Here is a 25,594-nt window from a genome sequence, read left to right on the forward strand (position 1 = left end):
TTAAGTTATTGATAGTGTGACGTGCTTGAATCACAATGTAAACAATGTGTCAACAGTGGATTTTGCTTCCGCCAAAGATGTAGGCCTACGTCTTTGCTTTTGCTGATATGCAAATAACTGGCATAGTTTTTTCCTCGATTTTCCTATGATACCATACATTCATGGCCTGGTTAAAGGAGATCAGATATAGGTTTTAATGTAAATATATAACGTTTCTAGATTTCTAGATATGTGTTAATAATGAAATACTGCATAATTTACCTACTTGTACCTCTGGATAAACATAATGCCCCCCCCCCCCCCCCCCCTTCTAGTAAAGTAGGGATGGGAAGAAAAACAAAAAGTTATTTGTCTGATGGAACCATATCAGGTTTGCATCCAGTGTAGGTAATATAGATATAGATATTACATAATAACTTGGACAGGTTTAGACAGTTTAGAGAGGCTGTTTTGACTTGAACTGAAAATGCCATTTTGTGTGTACTTTCATAGTATATCAGAAATAATAATTTTGATAGTACTTTGTGCAATTTAAGTATGCCCAAGTATCACCCTTCAATTGTTGGTAAGATGTCTGACCCAGAACATAATTATTCCTCAACCCAAACTTCCTTACTCTACAATGCAATGGATGCTGTACTTCTTCGTGTAAGCCTTACCAATTAATTTACCTTGCTATCACAATTAATGAAGCATTGACACGCAAATTATCATGCCTTACCATGCAATTTCTAACCCTGAGATAGCAGACCTGTGTCCCCTCCTTAAACCATGGGAGAGCAGTTATATGAAGTAATGGTATTATTATATACTATCAGTGTTGGCAAGTTTCTACAGTTATAAGTTTGATAGTAAGATCATGTTGATGGAGATTCTTCCCTGATAGGATATGTCCCCGACACCCATAGTGTTAATGTTCACTAGATGATGCCTGTCATGGTTATAAATAGCAAGTGAAATTGGATACTTGCCACCTCCACTACAGGCCAGCAGTTTGCTGTGCGGAGTTGCATCCCTTGGACATGCCAGAAACCTATAATTTGTGGATTTGAATCCCGAATTGTCTAATTTGTGTTCTCTGTTTGTCAGTACCATACCCGTGCTCATGGATATAACCAAAGTGGTAAACGCCTGAGACATGCATCATTTCTGTTTTTTCTCCCACATTAAGCTGAACACGTGATGAAACTGAAATAATGTTCAAAGCAGAGTTTCACACAACTTTGACTGTATCTTTTGAAATCTCTCAACAGTACCTAATCATTATAAATACTCTAATGCCAATTTCATAGTCAATCTGACAATTCTTTAGGCATGTCGGGCCAGTGGTATCCAAGCTTGGCTAGTAATGCTAGTAGATACTACACATTACTTAAGAAATTCAAATAATTTTTTCTCTACCCCATGTTTTACTGTAATGTAATATAATATAGTTTTACCCTGAACTGTTATCGTTAGAGCACGAGGACGCTAGTGTCGGTTGTTCAGATTTGGCTAGTGATGCTGGTACAATCTATTCTTTACTAGACATTGTATACATTTTCTAGGGGTGGTAAGCCATGCATAGTGTGATGTAGCTGATTGTGCCATACACTGATACGATTGTGTGAGTCATTACTCATGCTATCGACCATTGGTTGGCCTTCTGATGCTGATGTCCATACGACTGTTTACATGCCAGTGGAACTTTGCTGACTCAGACTGTTGTGTAAGACTACACATTTCTAACACAATGTTCCAGCTATACAGGACAGCAGCCTGTTAAAAATGGACCACAGGGTTTACCTCGAACTGCAGACTAGGGCCCCATTCCACAAAGCGATCTTAGCGCTAAGATTGTTGTAAGTCTGTGTTAATGTATGGGAGTTACGATTGTTTTACCGCTACGATCGCTTTGTGGAACAGGACCCAGAGGGCCCAAATTTCTAATTTAAAGGATTTTAACTAAAGTACAGTAATGAAATGGTGTAGTGTACTGTACTAATACTACCGTATTCGACATAATAAGCGCCCAGGGCGCTCTCAAAATTAGAAATAGGTGGCTCTTATTAGAATATTATTTTGGTGAAAAGCAACAGAGTTGAAAGATCGTATGTTTCATGGTTTATGTTGACAGCCTGAAATGTTTATATACGACAGATATGTTTTTTCCAGAATTTAATGCCCCATAATTAAGGGTGCATATAGCACACGTATTACATTGATCAATGTGATACATTGATCAATCGAAAGGGGTGATAATTGGGATTGTTCACAAGCCATTTGTTTAGCAAATATCGCCGTGGGTGCTTATTAGAGCTGGACGGTTATTTCGTCGAATGCGGTAATAGATTTAGGAGATAAACATACTGTGTTTTCAATGTAGAGCTAGGTTACCTGTAGATTTAACCGAGCTAAATTGAATTTGGAACCGAACGCGCAGCGTGAGGTTTCAAATGTTAAATTTAGCGCGGTTAAATCTACAGGTAACCTAGCTCTACATTGAAAACACAGTATGTTTATCTCCATTCTACCATGACTAAATAAAACGCGAACTCTTTGGTGTCAGCAAATATACTGAGTGAAGCGGCATGGGTGAGTCCAGTGTTTTGAGTTGGTTCTCGATCTGAATTACGGAATCACCGAACAAAAGAAGGTGCTGTATATACTCAAGCAGTTTGTTTACACCGTAACACTTCACTCGAACATATGACAGGCATTGAAAACATATAAGCACGGCAACTTGGTAAGCTAACATGAGGTGGGCATCCCTAAAGAAAACAAAGCAAGCTTTGCAAGGCTTTCGCTCTACATCGCACGTCACCATTATGACGTCATATCGCTCATTGTGACGCAAAAGATATGACGTCACAGTCGTATATAGAAAAGCACCAAAATTCCAAGCTCTCTGTTGTCTCCAAAACGTAAATACATTCCCTTTGTTGATTTCTGTCGTGTTTTTCTGCACGAAATGTATTGCCACACATCCTTTGAATATTGTAGTAACCTCATCTTTGCATTTTGTAACCTGGAATTGTATATATAATTATTTAAATATGCCTACCGACAATGACTGAAAATAGTACTTTTCTATGAATATTAGCTTCCGCGGTGATGCGGCCGTCAAACCAGCTGTTTCAATCAGAGGGGGTTTATTGTGATTTAATAGCCTCTGATTGACCAATCAGAATCGAGTAAATTCCAAATTCATGGTAGAATTAATAATTACTTTAATTACCAAAACTCTGTGTTTCTTGTCAAGGATTTGGTGCAATGGATAATACTGGGCATCACTCAGGGCTCAATATATGTTTTTTGCGTCCATTCGACTCATGTGTGTGTGTAATGAACGCACATTTCTGCATCACATAGCCTGGGACAAGACGATCGAGTGATTGATATTACAAACAACCAATCTTGCTGCTGGGGTACAGTGACACACAGATTCGACCAAGTCACCAAACCTGACCACATGATCCATTAAGTCATCCTGCGTGATAGAATACTTGCCCTAGACCAGTTCCACCTGGAATCCCTACGGGTGTCTAGGGGTTGGTGGGGGAGGGTTGGTGGGGGGAAGGTGTCTGGGGGTTGGTGGGGGAGGGTGTCTGAGGGTTGGAGGGGGGAAGGTGTCTGGGGGTTGGTGGGGGAGGGTGTCTGGGCGTTGGTGGGGGGAAGGTGTCTGGGGGTTGGTGGGGGAGGGTGTCTGGGGTTGGAGGGGGGAAGGTGTCTGGGGGTTGGTGGGGGAGGGTGTCTGGGCGTTGGTGGGGGGAAGGTGTCTGGGGGTTGGTGGGGGGAAGGTGTCTGGGGGTTGGTGGGGGAGGGTGCCTGGGGGTTGGTGGGGGAGGGTGTCTGGGGGTTGGTGGGGGGAAGGTGTCTGGGGGTTGGTGGGGGAGGGTGTCTGGGGTTGGAGGGGGGAAGGTGTCTGGGGGTTGGTGGGGGAGGGTGTCTGGGCGTTGGTGGGGGGAAAGTGTCTGGGGGTTGGTGGGGGAGGGTGTCTGAGGGTTGGTGGGGGGAAGGTGTCTGGGGGTTGGTGGGGGAGGGTGCCTGGGGGTTGGTGGGGGAGGGTGTCTGGGGGTTGGTGGGGGGAAGGTGTCTGGGGGTTGGTGGGGGAGGGTGTCTGAGGGTTGGTGGGGGAGGGTGTCTGGGGGTTGGTGGGGGGAAGGTGTCTGGGGGTTGGTGGGGGAGGGTGTCTGGGGGTTGGTGGGGGGAAGGTGTCTGGGGGTTGGTGGGGGAGGGTGTCTGAGGGTTGGTGGGGGAGGGTGTCTGGGGGTTGGTGGGGGGAGGGTTGGTGAGGGGAGGGTGTCTGAGGGTTTGTGGGGGGAGGGTGTCTGAGGGTTGGTGGGGGAGGGTGTCTGGGGGTTGGTGGGGGGAGGGTTGGTGGGGGGAGGGTGTCTGAGGGTTGGTGGGGGGAGGGTTGGTGAGGGGAGGGTGTCTGAGGGTTGGTGGGGGGAGGGTTGGTGAGGGGAGGGTGTCTGGGGGTTGGTGGGGGAGGGTGTCTGGGGGGAAGGTGTCTGGGGGTTTGTGGGGGGAAGGTGTCTGGGGGTTGGTGGGGGGAGGGTGTCTGGGGGTTGGTGGGGGGAGGGTGTCTGAGGGTTGGTGGGGGGAAGGTGTCTGGGCGTTGGTGGGGGAGGGTGTCTGAGGGTGTCTGGGGGTTGGTGAGGGGAGGGTGTCTGAGGGTTGGTGGGGGGAGGGTGTCTGAGGGTTGGTGGGGGAGGGTGTCTGGGGGTTGGTGAGGGGAGGGTGTCTGAGGGTTGGTGGGGGGAGGGTGTCTGAGGGTTGGTGGGGGGAAGGTGTCTAGGGGTTTGTGGGGGGAAGGTGCCTAGGGGTTTGTGGGGAAGGGTGTCTGAGGGTTGGTGGGGGGATGGTGTCTGGGGGTTGGTGGGGGGAAGTCGTCTGGGGGTTGGTGGGGGGAGGGTGTCTGAGGGTTGGTGGGGGGAAGGTGTCTAGGGGTTTGTGGGAGGAAGGTGTCTAGGGGTTGGTGGGGGGAGGGTGTCTGAGGGTTGGTGGGGGGAGGGTGTCTGAGGGTTGGAGGGGGGAGGGTGTCTGGGGGTTGTGTTGTGGGAGGGGCACTGAGATGAGGGACACAGATGAGTAGTCTCGTGTCACCTGTTGACTGTCTGTAGCTCCAGGGTGGAGACGCGTGTGATTGACAGTTGCTTATAGCACTATCTACAAGCTATTAATCATAGCTGACTATCAGGAAGACATCAGTGTAAAAGCTAACCAGGAAGAGGATGCATATCTATGTGCTGTTGTGAATAACGGTTATTGAATAACATCTGATTATCAGTCACTAGTCTGAAGTGTAGAGTAAAATGCTTTACATGCAGTCACTAGCTTGAAGTGTAGACTAAAATGCTTTACATGCAGTCACTAGCTTGAAGTGTAGACTAAAATGCTTTACATGCAGTCACTAGCTTGAAGTGTAGACTAAAATGCTTTACATGCAGTCACTAGCTTGAAGTGTAGACTAAAATGCTTTACATGCAGTCACTAGCTTGAAGTGTAGACTAAAATGCTTTACATGCAGTCACTAGCTTGAAGTGTAGACTAAAATGCTTTACATGCAGTCACTAGCTTGAAGTGTAGAGTAAAATGCTTTACATGCAGTCACTAGCTTGAAGTGTAGACTAAAATGCTTTACATGCAGTCACTAGCTTGAAGTGTAGACTAAAATGCTTTACATGCAGTCACTAGCTTGAAGTGTAGAGTAAAATGCTTTACATGCAGTCACTAGCTTGAAGTGTAGACTAAAATGCTTTACATGCAGTCACTAGCTTGAAGTGTAGACTAAAATGCTTTACATGCAGTCACTAGCTTGAAGTGTAGACTAAAATGCTTTACATGCAGTCACTAGCTTGAAGTGTAGACTAAAATGCTTTACATGCAGTCACTAGCTTGAAGTGTAGAGTAAAATGCTTTACATGCAGTCACTAGCTTGAAGTGTAGAGTAAAATGCTTTACATGCAGTCACTAGCTTGAAGTGTAGAGTAAAATGCTTTACATGCAGTCACTAGCTTGAAGTGTAGAGTAAAATGCTTTACATGCAGTCACTAGCTTGAAGTGTAGACTAAAATGCTTTACATGCAGTCACTAGCTTGAAGTGTAGACTAAAATGCTTTACATGCAGTCACTAGCTTGAAGTGTAGACTAAAATGCTTTACATGCAGTCACTAGCTTGAAGTGTAGACTAAAATGCTTTACATGCAGTCACTAGCTTGAAGTGTAGACTAAAATGCTTTACATGCAGTCACTAGCTTGAAGTGTAGACTAAAATGCTTTACATGCAGTCACTAGCTTGAAGTGTAGAGTAAAATGCTTTACATGCAGTCACTAGCTTGAAGTGTAGAGTAAAATGCTTTACATGCAGTCACTAGCTTGAAGTGTAGACTAAAATGCTTTACATGCAGTCACTAGCTTGAAGTGTAGACTAAAATGCTTTACATGCAGTCACTAGCTTGAAGTGTAGACTAAAATGCTTTACATGCAGTCACTAGCTTGAAGTGTAGACTAAAATGCTTTACATGCAGTCACTAGCTTGAAGTGTAGAGTAAAATGCTTTACATGCAGTCACTAGCTTGAAGTGTAGACTAAAATGCTTTACATGCAGTCACTAGCTTGAAGTGTAGACTAAAATGCTTTACATGCAGTCACTAGCTTGAAGTGTAGAGTAAAATGCTTTACATGCAGTCACTAGCTTGAAGTGTAGAGTAAAATGCTTTACATGCAGTCACTAGCTTGAAGTGTAGAGTAAAATGCTTTACATGCAGTCACTAGCTTGAAGTGTAGACTAAAATGCTTTACATGCAGTCACTAGCTTGAAGTGTAGAGTAAAATGCTTTACATGCAGTCACTAGCTTGAAGTGTAGAGTAAAATGCTTTACATGCAGTCACTAGCTTGAAGTGTAGAGTAAAATGCTTTACATGCAGTCACTAGCTTGAAGTGTAGACTAAAATGCTTTACATGCAGTCACTAGCTTGAAGTGTAGACTAAAATGCTTTACATGCAGTCACTAGCTTGAAGTGTAGACTAAAATGCTTTACATGCAGTCACTAGCTTGAAGTGTAGACTAAAATGCTTTACATGCAGTCACTAGCTTGAAGTGTAGACTAAAATGCTTTACATGCAGTGAGCTCAGCTAAAAAGGGCTCCTGCAGGTTTCCATCCAGCAATTTTCTGACATGACGTGAAAATTTCAAATATTCCATAGGTACCCCACAATGTTAAAATGCCCCATTGTATTTGAAAATGTGGGTCTTTTTTCAAATTTTTAGGCTAAAAGCCCCACCCTAGAATTATCCCAGCTCCTATATGAAGGCGGTTTACTTACATGTCACGGGGGCACGGGTGGGTTCGAATCCAGGTTCGTCCCAATTATTTTTCTAGGTTTGTCAGCACCATACCTGTGCTCGTGGGTTTCACCGAAGTGGTAAACGTCTGAGACCTGCATCACTTGGGCTTTCCTCCCACATTAAGCGGACACGCCGTGATATAACTGGAATACTGTTAAAAGCGGCGTTAAACCCAACTCACTCACTCACTACTTACATGTCTCAAGGCACAGTAAACTCAAATAATTATATTTTTCCCGCAAGATGCAAAGAATGCAAAGGGTTGAGTTTGGTATAAATGACAGGTTTGGCTCATACTGCTAATACTAGCAATATTACTTATCTATGAACAGGATGCCAAAGTTCTTGCTGGTGGGCACATTATAAAGTTTTGCATCAGAAATATTGTAGGCTCCAGATTAATTGATCAGTTGTCCAAATGGCCTGGATGAATATGTCATTGTAACCAGACAGACTGCATGTTTTTTTATCCCCCAGCATATTATGTGTGTGTGTTTGGGGGGGGGGTAGGTAGAAACATCATCTGGGCCAACTTGCACAAATTGACCTTAGCGCTAAGATGATCGTAACTCCCATACTTTAACATAGACTTACAATAGTCGCAGCGCTAAGATCGCTTGGTGAAAGTGGGCCCTGTCCCTCTGTATTTCGTTTTTGGAGCATAGCTTGAAAACAGTGGAAGATTTTCCATCCAAACCTGATGCATGTATTGACAAGGGGCCTTTTGCTAAGGTGGAAGCTGGGGGACTTGTCACATGACTCATGTTTAGTTTTGTGAGTGTTTGTTGTGTGCCGCCACTCTCTGCAATAGTCCAACTGGAATACTGTTAAAAGTGATGCTAAACCCAACTCACTCACTCTCACGTCATGTGTTATATGTACTACTCAAACAAGGTTGAAGAACAGCAGATCCTTTCGTATTTCTACCAGTGACTACAGTTAATCTGTCCTGGCCTGACACATTGAAAGACTTGAAGACCCCGCCCCCTCCAGTGTGAAGACTGATCACAGACATCCTGCCTGCTTCTGGTGACAGATTGCAGCACTCGCATTGTGTGGATGTTTGTGTCTGTCAACACCGTGCTGGCTTCGTGTTACGGAGTGCAGACCATCCAAGGGTAGACATGTCCAACTAGTCCACAGCTCGTTTCAAACTAGTGGTTCATGTAACATAACTAGGTTTCAAGAGAAACGATTAGTGCATTTAGAATTTCTCACGTCTTGGTTTAATGGACGAGGATCATGTGTAACCCGAAACTGCTTGACATATTGAGTGATCGATATCTTTTGATGATTGCATTTTGCAATTCAGATAAAAAAATAAATAACTAATGACTGTTTAGATATTATTTGATTTAATTCGAATAATGACTGGTCCAAAGCCTGAGAGCTCAGTAACTTACAACCTATGAGGTATCACTACAATCCACTGAAAATGATGCAAAGAGCCATGTATGTGCTTGTAGATTATTCCGTTTGCACAGACTATTTCATCAATGATGATGATGATGATGATCTATTTCATCAATGGTAATTGTGATGATGGTGGTGGTGGTGGTCAGTGTTTACATATACCATGAAGTGATTAAACTTGTTACCATGGTGATGGCAAATGTGATAGTGATGACTGCATAAATGGTGGTGATGAGGTGGTGGGGATGGTGATGGAGACAGATCCTAGTGTTGTATTTCAGTTAAATCCATGATTAAAACCAATGCCATTGATGATCAGATGCTAATTTCAGTATTTCTGCAGCTTTGTGCCCGCAGGCAAGAAGTAAATCTCTGGTCCTAATGGGTTTCCACATTGTGTTATCGTCATGACGACTATTGATTGGAACATGTTGCTTAAAACTCCTGGTTTCAATGGATTTCTTCAATAACCTTGAATTGTCAATTTTGACAATAAGGCTGAAATTTCCCTGAAAGAATCATACCAGGTAAAAGGCTAATGTCTCCAATTATAGAATCCGAGGATTAAGAGGAAATGTGCCTGAAATTAAAGAAAAGCTTGATCGCTTCATCGCAAAGCTAGTTTGAAATCAATAAATGAAGTGGCAGAGAGGAAGTGTGGATGTAAGGGAGATAACTCTCATCCTCCCTGCTGCCAATCAGACATTACATAACTTGAGTAATTACTCCATCAGTCAGCTGTCAGACACAGGCCTCATCAGCCAGATGGTGTCAACACTTGTGAATTACCCCTGGTCAGTTTATGTTGCCATGGTTACAGCTTATTTAGTTTTAATTCAGAAAAGGATGCTGTTGCAAGGCTTCCTTCATCTCAGGCTGGGTTTTGAGAAGACATGTCAGTGTTAAGAATTGGCACTAGTCCTATAGTCCTTGGCAAACTGCCCTATAGTTAAGGTATCCTAAGGACTAGTAGAAATTAGCCATTTTTATGGGTTTTGCTATGTGATATCATTATAAGGACTAGTGGACCAAAACTGTTAGTTTCTAACCCTGCATGTATCAGTGTGTGTGTTTGTTGTTTAACACTGCCTTTAGCAATATTCCAGCTAAAAGAGTGAGTGAGTGAGTTTGGTTGTATGCCGCTTTTAGCAATATTCCAGCAATATCACGGCGGGGGACATCAGAAATAGGCTTCACACATTGTACCCATGTCGGAAATCGAACCCAGGTCTTCAGCGTGACGAGCAAACGCTTTAACCACTAGGCTACCCGACCGCCCTCCAGCTGATAGACAGTAGTCAGGAAGTCATTGAGTCTGATCCAGACAATCCAGTGATTGATATTATGAAAACATGATTCATGCCATTTGGGTACAATGACTCTCAATAACCAAGTCACCACCAGGACAACTATCAGAGTAATGACTTTAGGCATCCATGCAAGAAAATCCAAAATAAATCTACACATTTCACCCCACTGGTGAGCAGTGTCATATTTATGTGTGGATTACTTTGTGAACATTTCAGATATAACAAAAACAGATGCTTTTCGTTCTTCCACAATTGACATGATTGACAATAACAAGTTTGTTTCGGTACATCTACACTATATTTCAGCACAATAGTTTATGTATGTTAATATCCAGCGTTAGAAAATGGCACTAGTCCTATAGTCCTTGCCAAACTGCCCAATAGTTTAGGTATCATAAAGACGAGTAGAAATTTGCCATTTTAAAGGGTCATTATACATGTTATAAGGTTTTTTGGTTTGGTTTGTTGTTTTACGCCACACTCAGCAATATTCCAGCTATATGACGGCCGTCTGTAAATAATCAAGTCTGGACCAGACAATCCAGTGATTAATATCATTAGCATCGATCCGTGCATTTGGCATTGATGACATGAATCAACCAAGTCAGCGAGTCTGACCACCCAACCCCGTAAGTCGCCTTTTACGACAAGCATAGTCGCCTTTTATGGCAAGCATGGGTTGCTGAAGACCTATTCTACCCTGGAATCTTCACGGGTCCCATGTTATAAGGACTAGTGAAGAAAAAATGTTTCTCCAGCTGATATCGATGACAATTATTTCATATTGATAATCGTTAATATTTCTTCCCATGGGCATCAGCGATAATTCCAACTGTCATCCCTTTAGCCAGCTCTTTGACTGTATGCAGAATAATCATCAGTGTCAAGGTCAGGGTTCAGAGGTAACTTAGTTGAGTTAAGTCCAATAGTCGGAGACTCGTGTAACTCAGGAAGGACTTGTTCAAGCAGCAAAGTCAAATCGAAGTGACAATCTAATGTTGAACATTAAGGTGCAAACCTCAAGGTCCCCTTCACTCACTCACTCTGGAATTCTTGCATGATGGGACATGTATGCAGTAAAGCTTCACTTCCCTATACAGCTGGTACAGGAAGTGAATCATTCCCCACAATTTCACAACAATAGTGACAATACACAACATGGACACATGCACAGTAAGTGCTTTCGATACTCGTGAGTCCTTGTACACAATCTCAGCTAAGTGATCATCTAAAGTGCTGTTATTGTCACAGTCATGTTGTTGGAGTATTGCTGGAGCGTGGCATCAAATAGCATTCTAGTCATATTTCGGGATTGGCAGAAAAGTGTAGTACCATATTTGACGTAATAAGCGCCCACGACGATATTTGCTAATATATAGGCAGGTGAACAATCCCAATTAGCATCCCTTCCGATTGATCAATGTACACAAGACTTAAATATATTCTTGTATAATACGCACTCATGTGTTATATGCACCCTTAATTATGGGCAATTAAATTCTGGAAAAATATATCTGTCATATATAAACAGTTCAGACCGTCAGCATAAACCACGAAATTTATCTTTCAACTCTTTGATAAGAGCCCCCTATTTCTAATTTTGAGAGCGCCCTGGGCGCTTATTATGTCGAATACGGTATATATCATTAAGGCCACTTGCCCTGATCACTATCATGTTTTTTTGTTTTTTTTAATGCCACACTCAGCAATGTTCCAACTATATGGTGGCAGTCTGTAAGTATTGGAGTCTCGACTAGTCAATCCAGTGATTAGGGCGGTCGGGTAGCCTAGTGGTTAAAGCGTTCGCTCGTCACGCCGAAGACCCGGGTTCTATTCCCGACATGGGTACAATGTGTGAAGCCCATTTCTGTTGCCCCCAGTCGTGATTTTGCTGGAATAGTGCTAAAAGCGGCGTAAAACCATACTCATTCACTCACTCATATGGCTGGAATACTGCTGAGGGCGGCGTTAAACAACAAACTAACAAGCGAATTTGTTGAAAGTTAGGACTGACAAAAATGAGAGGGGTGAATGTGTGTGTGTGTGTGTGTGTGTGAGACGGGGGGGTGGGGAGGGGGGTGGAGGGGCTAGTAATTTTTAGGGTGCCTGTCCACCAGGACTGGCAGTTTCAAAAGTCAGCAGGAACACTGTATGGCCTACTGCTGTCATTCCAGGGTCAGTGACTCTGCCACTTGGAAGCAGATACACAACAATGTTCCCACCCAGCTAGTCCAGACCGGTGGTTCAAGTAATATAACTAGATTTTAGAGGAAACTTTCCGCCAGTCTTGGACTCACAGACACATGTGTAACCCTGCATACAAATATCCATGCAACCTTTGTCTGATATTCTAGACTTGCCAAAGGTCTCCATCTTCCAGGACTCTTTGACTCTATTAGAAGCTGTGGACTTTGACAACTGGCCAGCGGATGTGAAGTTTCATCTAATACTCTTTTTTTGATATTTAGTTAAAATAACTTGACTTTTGATATTTCCTGCCCTGTTATGAATGATGTAAATGGCAAATTATCATCAACATTCACCCAAGGGTCATAATCTAGTTATGATATTACGAGATTCTCTACAGCAGCAGCAGATGCAACCCCTCAATGAATCAGTTATAAGCCCAATCATGTATATTGATCCAAGTTAATTTCTAGCTGTTGAACGACGTGTTATCTCCATCATGCGCTACAGTAATATCAAAGGTTTGTGGCGTAATGTGCTGCTTCGTATAGAGTTCAAGTCAGCCTGACTGTGTGCTTTAATGTCCCTGGTGGCATATCGATCATATTGGCTGTTGCATCCTGGGACAGCTCCAGAAGAGCAGACGGTGTGCGATAGCAGCCTGTCATCCGGACTCTTTGTGTATTGGTCAATGTATAGAATAAACAACATATGAAATGTGGCACTTGTTGTATGCTGGTGGAAGATCATGTTTACATTGCGTGTTTGATTTGTCCTTGATTTGGTACCACGATCATCGGGAGGCTCGTCAGTGATGAAGCCAGCATGGGATTGGGGGCTAGATGAAATCTCTGGTGTGGACTAAATAGCGTTCTGTGTGTTGGACAAAGGTACCAGGGTATTTGGGCTAGATTTGATCCCTGGAAACTGCCGGAAGGTTATATTATGAATAATGATGACTGGGCAAGTGACAGTGTTCTGGTGTGGGTTGAAGCTAGCATAGGATTTGGGGCTGGGTTTGATCTCTGGTGGAAGGTTGTTTGGGAATAGTAATGACAGACGGAACAAGTTCGGTAGGGTGAAGGTGTCATGGGATTCAGGGCAAGGGATCCTCATAATGTTAGAATATGAACAGAAGTGATTGGGAACTTCACCGCGGCCCAGTTCAACATTAGGCCCTGCTTGCCCAGTTCCACAGAGTGATCACCCAGCTTGTGACTCCATGTTAAAATATGAGAGTTATGATTGTCTTAAGGCAAAGATCTCTGTTGAGGAGTCGGCCATGGATTAAGGGCAGGCTAGAGGTGGTGACAGAGCTCTCTGCCCTGTAGGATCTACATACACTGTTCTCAAAGGATGGAGCTGGCATCCAGGGCATCGGTCCAAATAATAATGATACTAATAATAGTAATGATGAAAATAATAATAATAAATCTGTATAGCACCCAATGTCCATCCGCTAGTTGCTCATTGGGCCAAGCAGGGTTAGAAACTAACAGTTTTTGTCCACTAGTCCTTATAATCATAACATACAGCAAAACCCTTAAAATGGGCCAATTTCTACTCGTCCTTAGGATACCTTTACTATTGGGCAGTTTGGTAAGGACTTTAGGACTAGTGCCAATTTCTAACGCTGGGCTAGGAATTTCATCGGAATAGGAATAAAATGTACAGATGCTTTGATGATGTGGACTATTCCAGCTACCGTATTCGACATGATAAGCGCCCAGGGCGTTCTCAAAGTTAGAAATAGGGGGCTCTTATTAGAATGTTATTTTGGTGGAAAAAAAACAGAGTTGAAAGAGAAATTTCGTGGTTTATGCTGACAGTCTGAAATGTTTATGTACGACAGATATATTTTTCCATAATTAAATGCCCATAATTAAGGGTGCATATAACACATGAGTGCGTATTATACGCGAAAAAATAAGTCTTATGTACATTGATCAATCGCTAGGGGTGCTAATTGGGATTGTTCGCAAAGCCAATATCTTAGGAAATGTCGCTGTGGGTGTTTATTAGAGCGGGGCACTTATTACGTCGAATACGGTAGGCAGAATTACCACAGCCCCTGCCTGTATCATGATAGAGGACAGAGGTGGCCGCTCGTTTCAAACAGGCCAGAGGACAGCTGATTGTATTCCTGAATCACTACTTCAGTATATATGTTCAAATGGATGGGTTTTAAACTGTCTTTTGAGGTCTCACAGTCACAATTGATTTGTTGCTTCTGGCATGGTAGGTTGTTCCACAGTGTGGGTGGTGCTGCTACAGTTGCCTGGTGTCCCTTGCTGCTGACTGTGGACAGCACAGACGGAACCTGGAGGTGGCACGGGGTGTGGGGTGTGTGTGTTAAATGGGGACGTAGAGCAGGTTTAGTACACATTTTTTGCACACACCCTGACCATTAGCAAGGCCGGATCCAGCATTTTTATAATGGAGGGATCCAATAACAAAATCTCTCTCAGTGGTAAGGTGGGGGGTCTACAACCAACATTTGGCTTTCAGGGGGGTTTGGGGGTACCCTCTGGACCCCCACCTCTGGACCCCCACCTCTAGACCCCCACCACTGGACCCCACCCCTGGCTCATCCTATGATAACGATATTGGCATGTCATTAATGAATAATATCACCGACTACAAGAAGGGCCTTGGACTTGCATCCTGGCCCAGGACTGGCTCTGGTTTGAAAACTTTCATGACTTATTGAGGAACAAGTTTTGTTTTGTTGTTTGTTTGTTGTTTTATGCCACACTTAGCAGTATTCCAGCTACATGACAGAAGTCTGTAGATAACCGAGTCTGGACCAGACAATCTATGGAACAGCTAAAACATGTGATTTATTTTTGTCATTCTAAAAACTGTTCTGAAATAACAGGACAGGAAGTTAAGTGGGCAGATCAAAGAGTTTAAGTGATTGTCCCATGTAGAGGTGTAACCATGGTAACAGTTTGTGGAACCAGGGATCTGGAACTCTTCAAGAGCATTGTTAAACATGTTGACAGCAAGAGTGAGTGGAAATGGTTTTACGCCACTTTTTGCAATATTCCAGCAATATCACGGTGGGGACACCAGAAATGGGCTTCACACATTGTACCCATGTGGGAAATTGAACCTGGGTTTTAACCAATATGCTACCCTACCATCCCGTTGATATTAAGTAAGAAACGTTTTGTTGTGTCGACATTGATTTCTATTGTAAATATGTCCGTGGATACCGCTTGAGCAAGAATTCACTTTGATCCTGCTAAGCTGAGTTATCCATCCCCGGATCCAGATTGGCAACGTGGATCATAAATGCAATTTATGTCGCAAATGCAACCGATTTGGAAGCCACTTTCCCGCCTGTTTACAAAAGCAGTAAAACCTCTAAATGCAAAAATAATTTTCCGTTTTATATATTTGGAGTGAATATTTTCCATTGTACTCCACATCCTGGACCAACGGAGAGGCTGCATATGTGGCTGAAATAGCCCCTCGTGACTGCAATTTGACTGACGTGATTAACAAGTCTGCTCACAAATGAAGAGAAAAACCAGCTCCCTGTACACAATTATCCATTTATGATGGTTCTGATAGTTATCAAATTGACTATAATAAGGTAATGAGGCTGTTGCGCGGCAAGATGAAGAGAAAGCACTGCGTGCTGACGCGTGACATTTGTTGCAAATGTCGGGAGAATTAGGTAGAAATATCAAGCATTTGTTTTAAAGTTCAATTTTAATGAGAGTATCCGCTGATCGTGAATCATGTCTGGCTGAGGACGTCCTTCAGTCCAGTGAGATGCTGGTAGGATTCGGTACTGATGGTTGCCAGGGAAACCTGTTATGATTGAGGAAAACTGAAATTTTACTATTGTAGGACCAGTTACACACAAACAGAGCTTAGCAGTACGAGTGTTGTACATCCAGTGCGCGAACAGAACTTTGCAATGTGCTGTACCCCCAGTACTTAAACATAGCTTTAAGATAGACTTAGTGCTCGGGTTGTTGTGTGAAACGTGGCTCTAAAGAAGATGCAATTATGCAGTAACTTTGTCCATGGCTCATGTTGGACTAGTCACAGACTCTGCGACTAGACAACTAGTCCTGAGGCCCAAGTCGGTGCTAAACACATCAGAGTCCATGCACCAAACACATATTGTACAGCCTTAGAAACTAACAGTTTTCGTCCACTAGTCCTTATAATGATAACATATAGCAAAACCCTTAAAAATGGCAATTTTCTACTTGTCCTTATGATACCTTTACCATTGGGCAGTTTGACAAGGACTACAGGACTAGTGCAAATTTCTAACGCTGTTGTAGCATCAGTTATAGTAGATTTATCATCAATACAGAGCTCCAGATAAGTTTTTGGTGTTGTGGGTATTTTACCCATGCATTTTAAAATCATTGGGTATCAGTAATTCTATCTGGGTATTCAAATTTCTGTAACCCACTAGTTTTTACACATGTGGGTATTTTAGTTAGCTATTTAAAAACACTATTCACCTAGTCCCTGCAAACTGGTGTCGTGTGGGTTCGAGAGCTATATAGGACTCACAAATACCACGATACTTCCGCAAGAAAGTGTGATGGCAAATGATCATGATGTAACTGTCATCGTGGAGTTTGGCAAGGTTGACGGAATGCCCGTTTATAATTTCAAAATAAGTTGCTGATTCGCTAATCGAATACTCAGGGTTACTTCACAATATTTTGATGAAATGTGCAAGTTTTATTTTTGAAGCGTATCTGTAACATTCGTTGCGTATTTGATACGCTTGGATTTTATTTTACTGCATATTTCTGCATTTCTGATGTGTATTTTACGCAGATACGCAGCTTATCTGGAGCTCTGTCAATATATACAGGGATGGACATTTGCACTAGCTGGGACCAGATTTCTCAATTTTAAATGTAGAATGTGCCGGTAGAATTTCAAACATTTTGTAGGGTATTGCTAGATGCTGTTACTATTAGGGCTGCAAGACGTTCTTTGTTAATTTTATCCCTGATATATGATTTTAGGATAATACAACTAGTCTGAGACTAACATACTAGTGGCCGTGTCTGCAGGGACTTATTGTACAAAGTCTTTATTTGAAAGCAGGAAGAAAATTGCAGTGATTAATGTACAGATTGTGGTACAGTGGCAGACAACATTGGTCATATTCAACGAGTACACATCTCACTCAGTTGTTTTGGACATTTAGAAAAGAGTGCATACTTTTGGCAGATTAATTTCAAGGTTTGCCGGGCATAGCCTGGCTTAACTTGTGGCTTTGAGAACATCTCAATTGCCTGGTCACTAATATTAAGTATTGTCCAGTACTCACAAATGTTGATAATGGATGCATAAAAGAATATACCGCGTGCCGAAGGACGGACAATAATATTAATGTTACTTATGTACAGTGCATCAAGAGCAGTTATGGACATCTGTCGTGACATCCATCAATCATGACCACTGTCCATATGATCATTGATTCATTGAACTGTACAGTGCACTACACTATTTGATTACTTTACAGGACCCTCACATTGCCTGCAAGGACCCTTAGAATTAACTATTGGGGGTCCCCTAGACTTAATTTTGTAAGTCAGGTAGACTCTGGGTCTGTGACAGATACAAATCTGGCTTCTGACAGGTTCAGTGTTGACAATAACTTGAGTGTGAAACCCTTCTGAACGAGTACACGACATTGACTTTGACTTAGTGTGAAACCCTTCTTAAAGCAATCATGATAAGGACTTTGACTTAGTGTGAAAGCCTTCTGAAAGAGTACACGACATGGACTTTGGCTTAGTGTGAAACCCTTCTGAAAGAGTACACGACAAGGACTTTGACTTAGTGTGAAACCCTTCTGAAAGAGTATGTGACCTGGACTTTGACTTCGTGTAAAACCCTACGGAAAGAGTACACGACATGGACTTTGACTTAGTGTGAAACCCTTCTAAAAGAGTACATGATGAGAATGTTCCATTTGCCATTTCCTTTATGCTAAAAGTTGAAGATTTTGGGGTCCCTAGATTCTACTACTGCAGGATCAAAGCTGACCAATCCTGTATCTCTACTTCACAGAGTTATTCCCTCTGGTGGGGACTCAGTTTGCATCGCCTAATGTGATATGTGTGTTGTCCAGCACCTCGCATGGAACACACACACACATGTAGCAAGCTGATCCTTGTACCCAGATCTGGTGTCTGCCCAGCATTGATTGACCTTGATCTGAGTGCTCCATACCCCACCTGTAGCCAGGCACACAATACTCCGACACACCAGATAATGTGTAGATAGCCGACCAATTATTGTGTATAAAGAATTAATTAACATTGTGTTGCATGGAACATGTTGAAGTATCTTTTTCTTGTTTATGATATTATTATTATTGTATATGACTTCCAGAGTGGTCTAATGGTTGTGGTTTGTGAAGAGTTGACGTGAATATCATTTCTATTTTGTCAGAATCACTCCTTCACTTCCTGCGTTGCCCCAGCTGGTGAACGCCTAAGGATCCGATCCTATTTCATATTCTGCTCTGTGTCTGTGTTTGTGTCTGTGTCTGTGTGCTTGTGTCTGTATGTTTGTGTCTGTAGGTTGTCTGGGATTTTTACCACAATTTTTTAACAGAATATGATTTGATCACTGCAAGAGAGAGAGATGGTTTGGTTTCTTATTTATTCGTCTATATGCACCCTTAACTACAGGCAACTCAATTCTAGAAAAATATATCTGTCGTGTATAATACGCACAGACTTTTCTTTTGTATCATTTCAGGCTGTCAGCATAAAACTTACGATCTTTCAACTCTGTTTTTTCTTCACCAAATTATACACAATAACAGCCCCCTATTTCTAATTTTAAGAGCACCCTGGGTGCTTATAATGTCGAATACAGTACCTGTATTTCTCAACACATCTATTCACTGACCAAGTGCACTGCGCAATGCAAACATGACCTTGACTGCAGGAAATGATGCATTAAAAAGGCTCTTCACTGTCGATTAGACATGTATGTCGCTGTTGTGAGTTTATATGACATGGTGCACACTTGCGGAATACACGAGCAGATACAAATCAGTCCGCCGAAACAGCATTTTTAGCAAAATTATTTGAAAATAATAATGGTGTAAAAATACCCTATGGACTGAACGCAAGGTAGTGAAATAAATTTAATATGCAAAGAAAAATATCAATACCCATTGCGAAGGATAACATGAGTAAGTGCTCAATGGCTAAAGGCATCATCTGGAACCTTGTCAGAAGTTGTTACAGTAGTCAGGATGGTTAATATCAGACCAGTTCCATAACATACTTAGCCCAGCGTGCTTCTGCTAGTTAATCACCAGCCAACATTTGCCAGTAATCGGTTGATTGCAACGTGGTGCTAATGACAGTATTTACACAAGTATTCATGTTTGGGTGTTGTCACATTGTTCATAGTGCAGCGCATTTTATCATGAAATTTATTGAAATATATTCAAATTTTTTACTTCTTTTTTTTACTAAACTTGGTATGTTATTGAATGTTGACTGTCATTGTAATCAACATTCATGCAGTTTTTGACAGTGAACCGTTATAGTTTGACGTATTGTCCAATGTCTAAGGGTTTTTCGTGAACATGCTATTCCTCACACAATAATTCAGGAGGAAGCATGAGTCATTTAAGCACGAATTCCTGCAGACTGGTGAAATATTCTTGGATAATGTACAGCTTTGATAAATTGCGAATTTTATGTGGGTTTGTTTATAATGTATATATTCAGTGTCATTTCAAGACAGAACAGGAAGGAAGATGTATGGAATGTCAGCCACTTCACTGCAGTCAGCCTATTGTTCAGATGATGCAATGTTCTCAATATCTGACATATCGTATTGTTCGCAACAGTGGAGCAATGTGATGTCATGTCACCTCAACTGACCAATCAGCATTGAGAAAAGCTAAAATACTCCTATGCAATGTGCAGTTATAGAACATGATCTTTCTGCCTGTATCAGTAATATCTACACAACATTTGCTATGGACCACACCTTTGACTAAAGATGACTATCGTATTCGACGTAATAAGCGCTCCGCTCTAATAAGTGCCCACGGCGATATTTGCTAATATACTGGCTAGTGAACAATCCCAATTAGCACCCCTTCCGTTCGATAAATGTACACAAGACCTATTTATTTGTGTATAATACTCACTCGTGTGTAATAAGCACCCTCAATTATGGGCAATTAATTTCTGGAAAAATTTATCTGTCATATATAACCATTTCAGGCTGTCAGCATAAGCCACGAAATTTATCTTTCAACTTTTCAATAAAATAATATTCTAATAAGAGCCCCCTATTTCTAATTTTGAGAGCACACTGGGCGGTTAATACGTTGAATACGTCATATGGCTTCTTAACAGATATTTAGTAGTTATAAGACATTTCTCAATGTATATTTAGGTAAACATCAAATAGGTACATTTTGGGTTTTTTGTAGACAAGCCTATGTTTCAGTTCTGATTACCTCTATGTATCTGTTCATTCTGGACAGGGGGCAGTCAGGTAGCCTAGTGGTTAAAGCGTTCGCTCGTCACGCGGAAGACCTGGGTTCGATTCCCGACATGGGTACAATGTGTGAAGCCGATTTCTGGTGTCCCCCGCCGTGATATTGCTGGAATATTGCTAAAAGCGGCGTAAAACCATACTCACTCACAATCATTCTGGGCAGTTTTTGAAATAATATAAAAAACCCAAAAGACAATTGGGCAGGTTCACCTGCCCATTTTAAAATGTTACCTGCCTTCATTCAGGCTTTATAAATGATGAAAATTCTAACCCCCCATAAAGAGACAAGTCGCGCCTGATTCAGTTGAATTAATGCGAACAGTTACTTCAGAATCGACAAGCAGTTATGATAAAATTTAGTTCATCAGTAGTCTTAACATCATCGGCCAGACAGGCAGGTGGAGGAAAATTTCATGCAGCCCGACTGAAAAGTTACCAGTCACAGGCTGGCGGGCCGGCTGTTATTCAGACACTGATTCTTGTGTAGAAGAGGTTCTCGCTACACACTATATTTTGTCCCGGGATTTGTCCCTGTGTGTGCAGTGGTCTTCTGGGGCGGCCACCTCATCTCCATAGGTCTATGAATGATGATCAGATGCAGGAGATTTATGGATTTTTGCCTCTTCTCTGCTGGAGTTGTGGTTTGGGATTTGGTTTTCTATTAACATGGCCAGTTGTTTTGTATCAATATTGTGTACTGTATTCGATCAGTGTGGAAGTAGATTAAGACTAAACAGCGAGTCATGTGATGGCGTCCCCCTCCCGCCATCAGGGTTCCACACGCCACAGCAGCACAAACAGCCGACATAATAGCTCGAGTCCCCATGGGGATGCCAGGTTGGAGTAGGTCCCGAGCAACCTATGCTGGTCGTAAGAGGCAGGCAAACAGATCGGTTGGTCAGACTCCCTGACATGAATGATACTGTGTCATTGTACCCCTATGGCATAAATGTGTGAAGCCCATTTCTCGTGTCCCCCGCCGTGATATTGCTTGAATATTGCTAAAAACGGAGTAAAACCATACTCACTCACTCACTCACCCTATGACATAAATCATTCACAATGTCGATCAGTGGATCTTCTGTTTATTATAGGGACGCTGTCATATAGCTGGAATATTGCTTGGTGTGGCCATAAACAACAAACACACACAGCATTCTGCAGTTATGGAGTTATTTTTTGGCTGGACTAACGAATCTATGCATAGTCCAATCAAAATCACACAACAAGATGAACATCCGGTTCGTAAACTCCCGTGCAGATTTCGTTTGCAAAGCATGTGTACCGACAACTTAGCGTCCACCCTTATTGTCCAAATCTTTTCATGTTTTTGTAATGAAGTTCCTCACGTAGATTGATGCACTTTGCGAAGTAACTCAAGTACAAAACAGATCTTGATTATCGATTGGATCGTCTACACTGGGCGACGCCATTTTATTAGAAGCAAATGCAAGTGATATGGGAGATGGAATCTGATTGGTCAATAGGAAGGACATAGAAGGGACATAACTCATAATATCAACTGGTGGCACTATGATCGAGCCCAGAAATACCAGCTTAGTTCAGCAAGGGTAGAAACTGGACTTTTACAGTCAGTTAATGCCCTTGCCTGGGGAAGATGATCTTCCATTAGCTGTTGCTGAAGTTAATTAGTCTTTGTTGTTGTATTTAAAGTTTTCTTCTCATCTCTGATTTAGAGTGGCACTTTGAAAATCAGGCTGGGCAAGGAAACTCACGGATCACAGATCCCCTCTTAATTGTAGATGTTGTCCCAGCTATAAGGATACTCTTAGCATCAGATGAACCGGCCAGTGCTAATTTCTATCATTTCACACAGCACTGCCTAATAATTGAACAAAAGGAGTCATTGACTAGGACAGGAGCACCTCTGGTAGAAATATACAATAACAGTCTTATTATTTTATCATTATCTCAATAAAAGCAAAAGAACCCTTTCCATACTCATGAGAAATTTCTGCCAAGAGTAGAGTGTATAGTATGATTCTGTATATATCTTGAGCATGTGTTCATGAATCACAATAGAATCAAATAGTGATAATACCAGGTTTTGTGAAAAGTTCCACTGTTGGCACCTATCACAAACACTTGCAAAGGCAAGTCAATTCATGTACAAACACACAGGTACAAATGGTACAAGTGAAAATAAGGAATTGCATCAGACATTTTTGGAAATTTGGAAATGTCCTCCACGTCTATCATAAAACGTTTTTAAAGCTGCTCTCAGGCCTTGAATGCTCTAACCTAAAGAGTAAATTCCGCGCTCACTGAATATTGACCAGTAAGAAGGTTGCTGACTCAACAGGTATTCCCAGTCCAGGGTACAACACTGGAGTGTTTCCTGATGTTTCGTCAGTCAGTGCTGGCCTGTGACCTTAGTTTAAAGTCCATCCCACATACTTTCCTACCATTAACCCCTACGAAGGAAAGTGAACAGAACTAGTTCGAGCATTAACCTGTTTACAGGGATATAACTATTATGTGAGGAGGGGTGAGTGTGTACTGGAATGCTATTTCTTGCCTCTGACACGAGAGATTAGCTTCACACAGCCGACCTCAGGATCCAATAATTAGGCTATCCTCAAAACTACTTAACACCTCCCGGAGACCTCTGTTGGATACATTGAACAGAGGCTCATTTAGAAGAAATACTTGATATTAAGCTTATGTCATGGCCAAAAGTGTCTCAGATTATTTATGTGTTCTCCAAAAGATCTGCCCTCATTAATTTAGAATCTGTTGCTACATATTTCCTATAAACTTTTGTTATTAATCCCCTTTACTGTTGGTTGGTTAGTTTGTTGTTTAACGCCGCACTCAGCAATATTCCAGCTATATGGTGGGGGTCTGTAGATAATCAAGTCTGGACCAGACAATCCAGTGATTAATATCATGAGCATCTATTCACGCAATTTGGATTGATGACATGCATCAACCAAATCAGTGAGCCTGACCACCCGATCCCGTTAGTCGCCTTTTACGACAAGCATGGGTTGTTGAAGACCCTTTCTATCCCGGAATCTTCACGGGTCAATTATGTTTGTCTTACTATATTTTTTTTCTGTAAAACATGCTATAGCTGTAGTATCTATATTGTGAACCCCGCCCATTGAAGCGGTTTTGTACAATAAGTTTCTTAAATCTTAAAATGATAGACCTCTAGACCGAAATGAGCTGAAGATTCCTTGGATATGGCCTGGTCTCTATGAAGATTCAAGATTCTAGAGATTTTTCTGTACATCACACACTAAAGGTGCTGCGTACAAAATCTAAACCACAAGTATAACATATTTAACATAACTCAGCATAGCAGGACTTCCGTAATTGCACGCAGTAGATAACAGGGATTAATAATAGCATTTATATGAATTATGTAGCAACAGATTATGAATTAATGGAGAACAGGTCATACATTATTTATACCGGATGATAGTGATCTCATGGATTCATGGATATTGAAAATGTTATGGTATGTATAGAAATAAATTTGTGATTAATCATTTTAATCTAGACTTGCACGGCCCAATATACAGTCTTCAAATGTCAGTAAATTATCCCAAATTAAGAATTAAGAAATCTTAATTTTCTTTTTCTACAAATACTGTATAGTTCTGATGTATATCATCCCTTAGGCACGCCAGAAACCTATGATTGTGGGTTTGAGTCCCGATTTGCCCCGATTATGTTTCTAGGTTTGTTAGCACCATACCCATGCTCATTGGTTTCACCGAAGTGGTAAACGTCTGAGACCTGCATCACTTCGGGCTTTCCTCCCACATTAAGCTGACATGCCGTTAAAAGCGGCGTTAAACCCAACTCACTCACTCACTCTGACTAATATCATGGCTTAGTAGAGGTGTGTTATATTCATTGGCGACAGGGCCAATAAAGAAAAATAATAATTAAAGGTTACCAATTTGCTTGCCAAGGGCACTTTAGTTTGGAATCTTTGATAAATCCCTGATACTGCAAAGCTTTCAAGTTCGTCTCATGTTTTCTGTCCGTACCAAGTAGTACTGTCAAGATTTTCATCAATGATTGGCAGTTTGTGAAATTTAATCCAAACTGGAACAGTTTGTTTTCTGATATTTGCAACATGAGAACCAGTAGCTTGAAATGAGATCAATGTTATTCACGATAATGTATACCATAATGGAAAAAATCAAAACACTGACTATAACAGAACAAATTCGACTTAATATGGGTTGACATAGTGGAAATAATATATATTTATTCATTCTTCGTCAACAACAAATCGCAGATGGCGTCAGTCAACTTGGTGTAGCTGTAAATAATGGTGGGAATGCCTCACGCAGGATTTCGCCCCAAAAGACATGTTTGAATGACCAATGTTTAAATGATATAAGTAAATATAAGTAAATATACATATGTAATAATTCCTATAATAGTATTCAATGTTCATTTATTCTAATAATGTTCATATAAATACACAAACGGTACAGACGAATGTATCGGTAGTTTATTCTCTTTGTTGACACTTGATTTTCAGAATACATGCTGGATGTTTTTTTAACCCATGGCTGGGGAAAATACCTGAAATCTTATGTTGGCGTGTATAATGCGCACCCCACCTTGCACGGTTTCAATTTCTGAAAAAAAGTGCGCACTATACACAAGAAAATATGGTATTTATCTCAAATATGGATTTGTTTGTTTGTTTGTTGTTTAATGCCATACTCAGCAATATTCCACCTATATGATACTGGTCTGTAAGTAATCAGGTCTGGACCAGACAATCCGGTGATTGACATCATGAGCATTGATGTACACTATTT

At 41.7% G+C, this 25,594-nt stretch overlaps 2 protein-coding genes across 2 annotated transcripts in view; one reads left to right on the plus strand and one right to left on the minus strand.

Moving 5' to 3' along the window:
* LOC139460973 (talin-1-like) overlaps window positions 1–25,594 on the plus strand; it is a 161,210-nt gene that overhangs the window by 556 nt on the left and 135,060 nt on the right. The window lies entirely within an intron of this gene.
* On the minus strand, window positions 3,515–12,913 carry LOC139461347 (uncharacterized). Its single transcript, XM_071242963.1, has 2 exons — window positions 12,815–12,913; window positions 3,515–4,801 (listed from the first exon to the last, which is right to left on the minus strand). Exons 1-2 carry the CDS (start codon window positions 12,911–12,913, stop codon window positions 3,515–3,517), a joined length of 1,386 nt encoding a protein of 461 aa, XP_071099064.1.

This window comes from Haliotis cracherodii, unplaced genomic scaffold, assembly GCF_022045235.1.
Source record: "Haliotis cracherodii isolate W230 unplaced genomic scaffold, xgHalCrac1.p SCAF_14, whole genome shotgun sequence".
Taxonomy (NCBI): domain Eukaryota; kingdom Metazoa; phylum Mollusca; class Gastropoda; order Lepetellida; family Haliotidae; genus Haliotis; species Haliotis cracherodii.

Bases quoted from the DNA above. Each gene is read 5' to 3' on its own strand.
- LOC139461347 (XM_071242963.1), bottom strand. From the start codon at position 12,913: ATGACAGGCTGCTATCGCACACCGTCTGCTCTTCTGGAGCTGTCCCAG. The intron at 4,802-12,814 runs GTCAGGCTGACT...ACAAACCCCTAG, and splicing joins CAGGGACATTAAAGCACACA to GCACCTTCCCCCCACAAACC.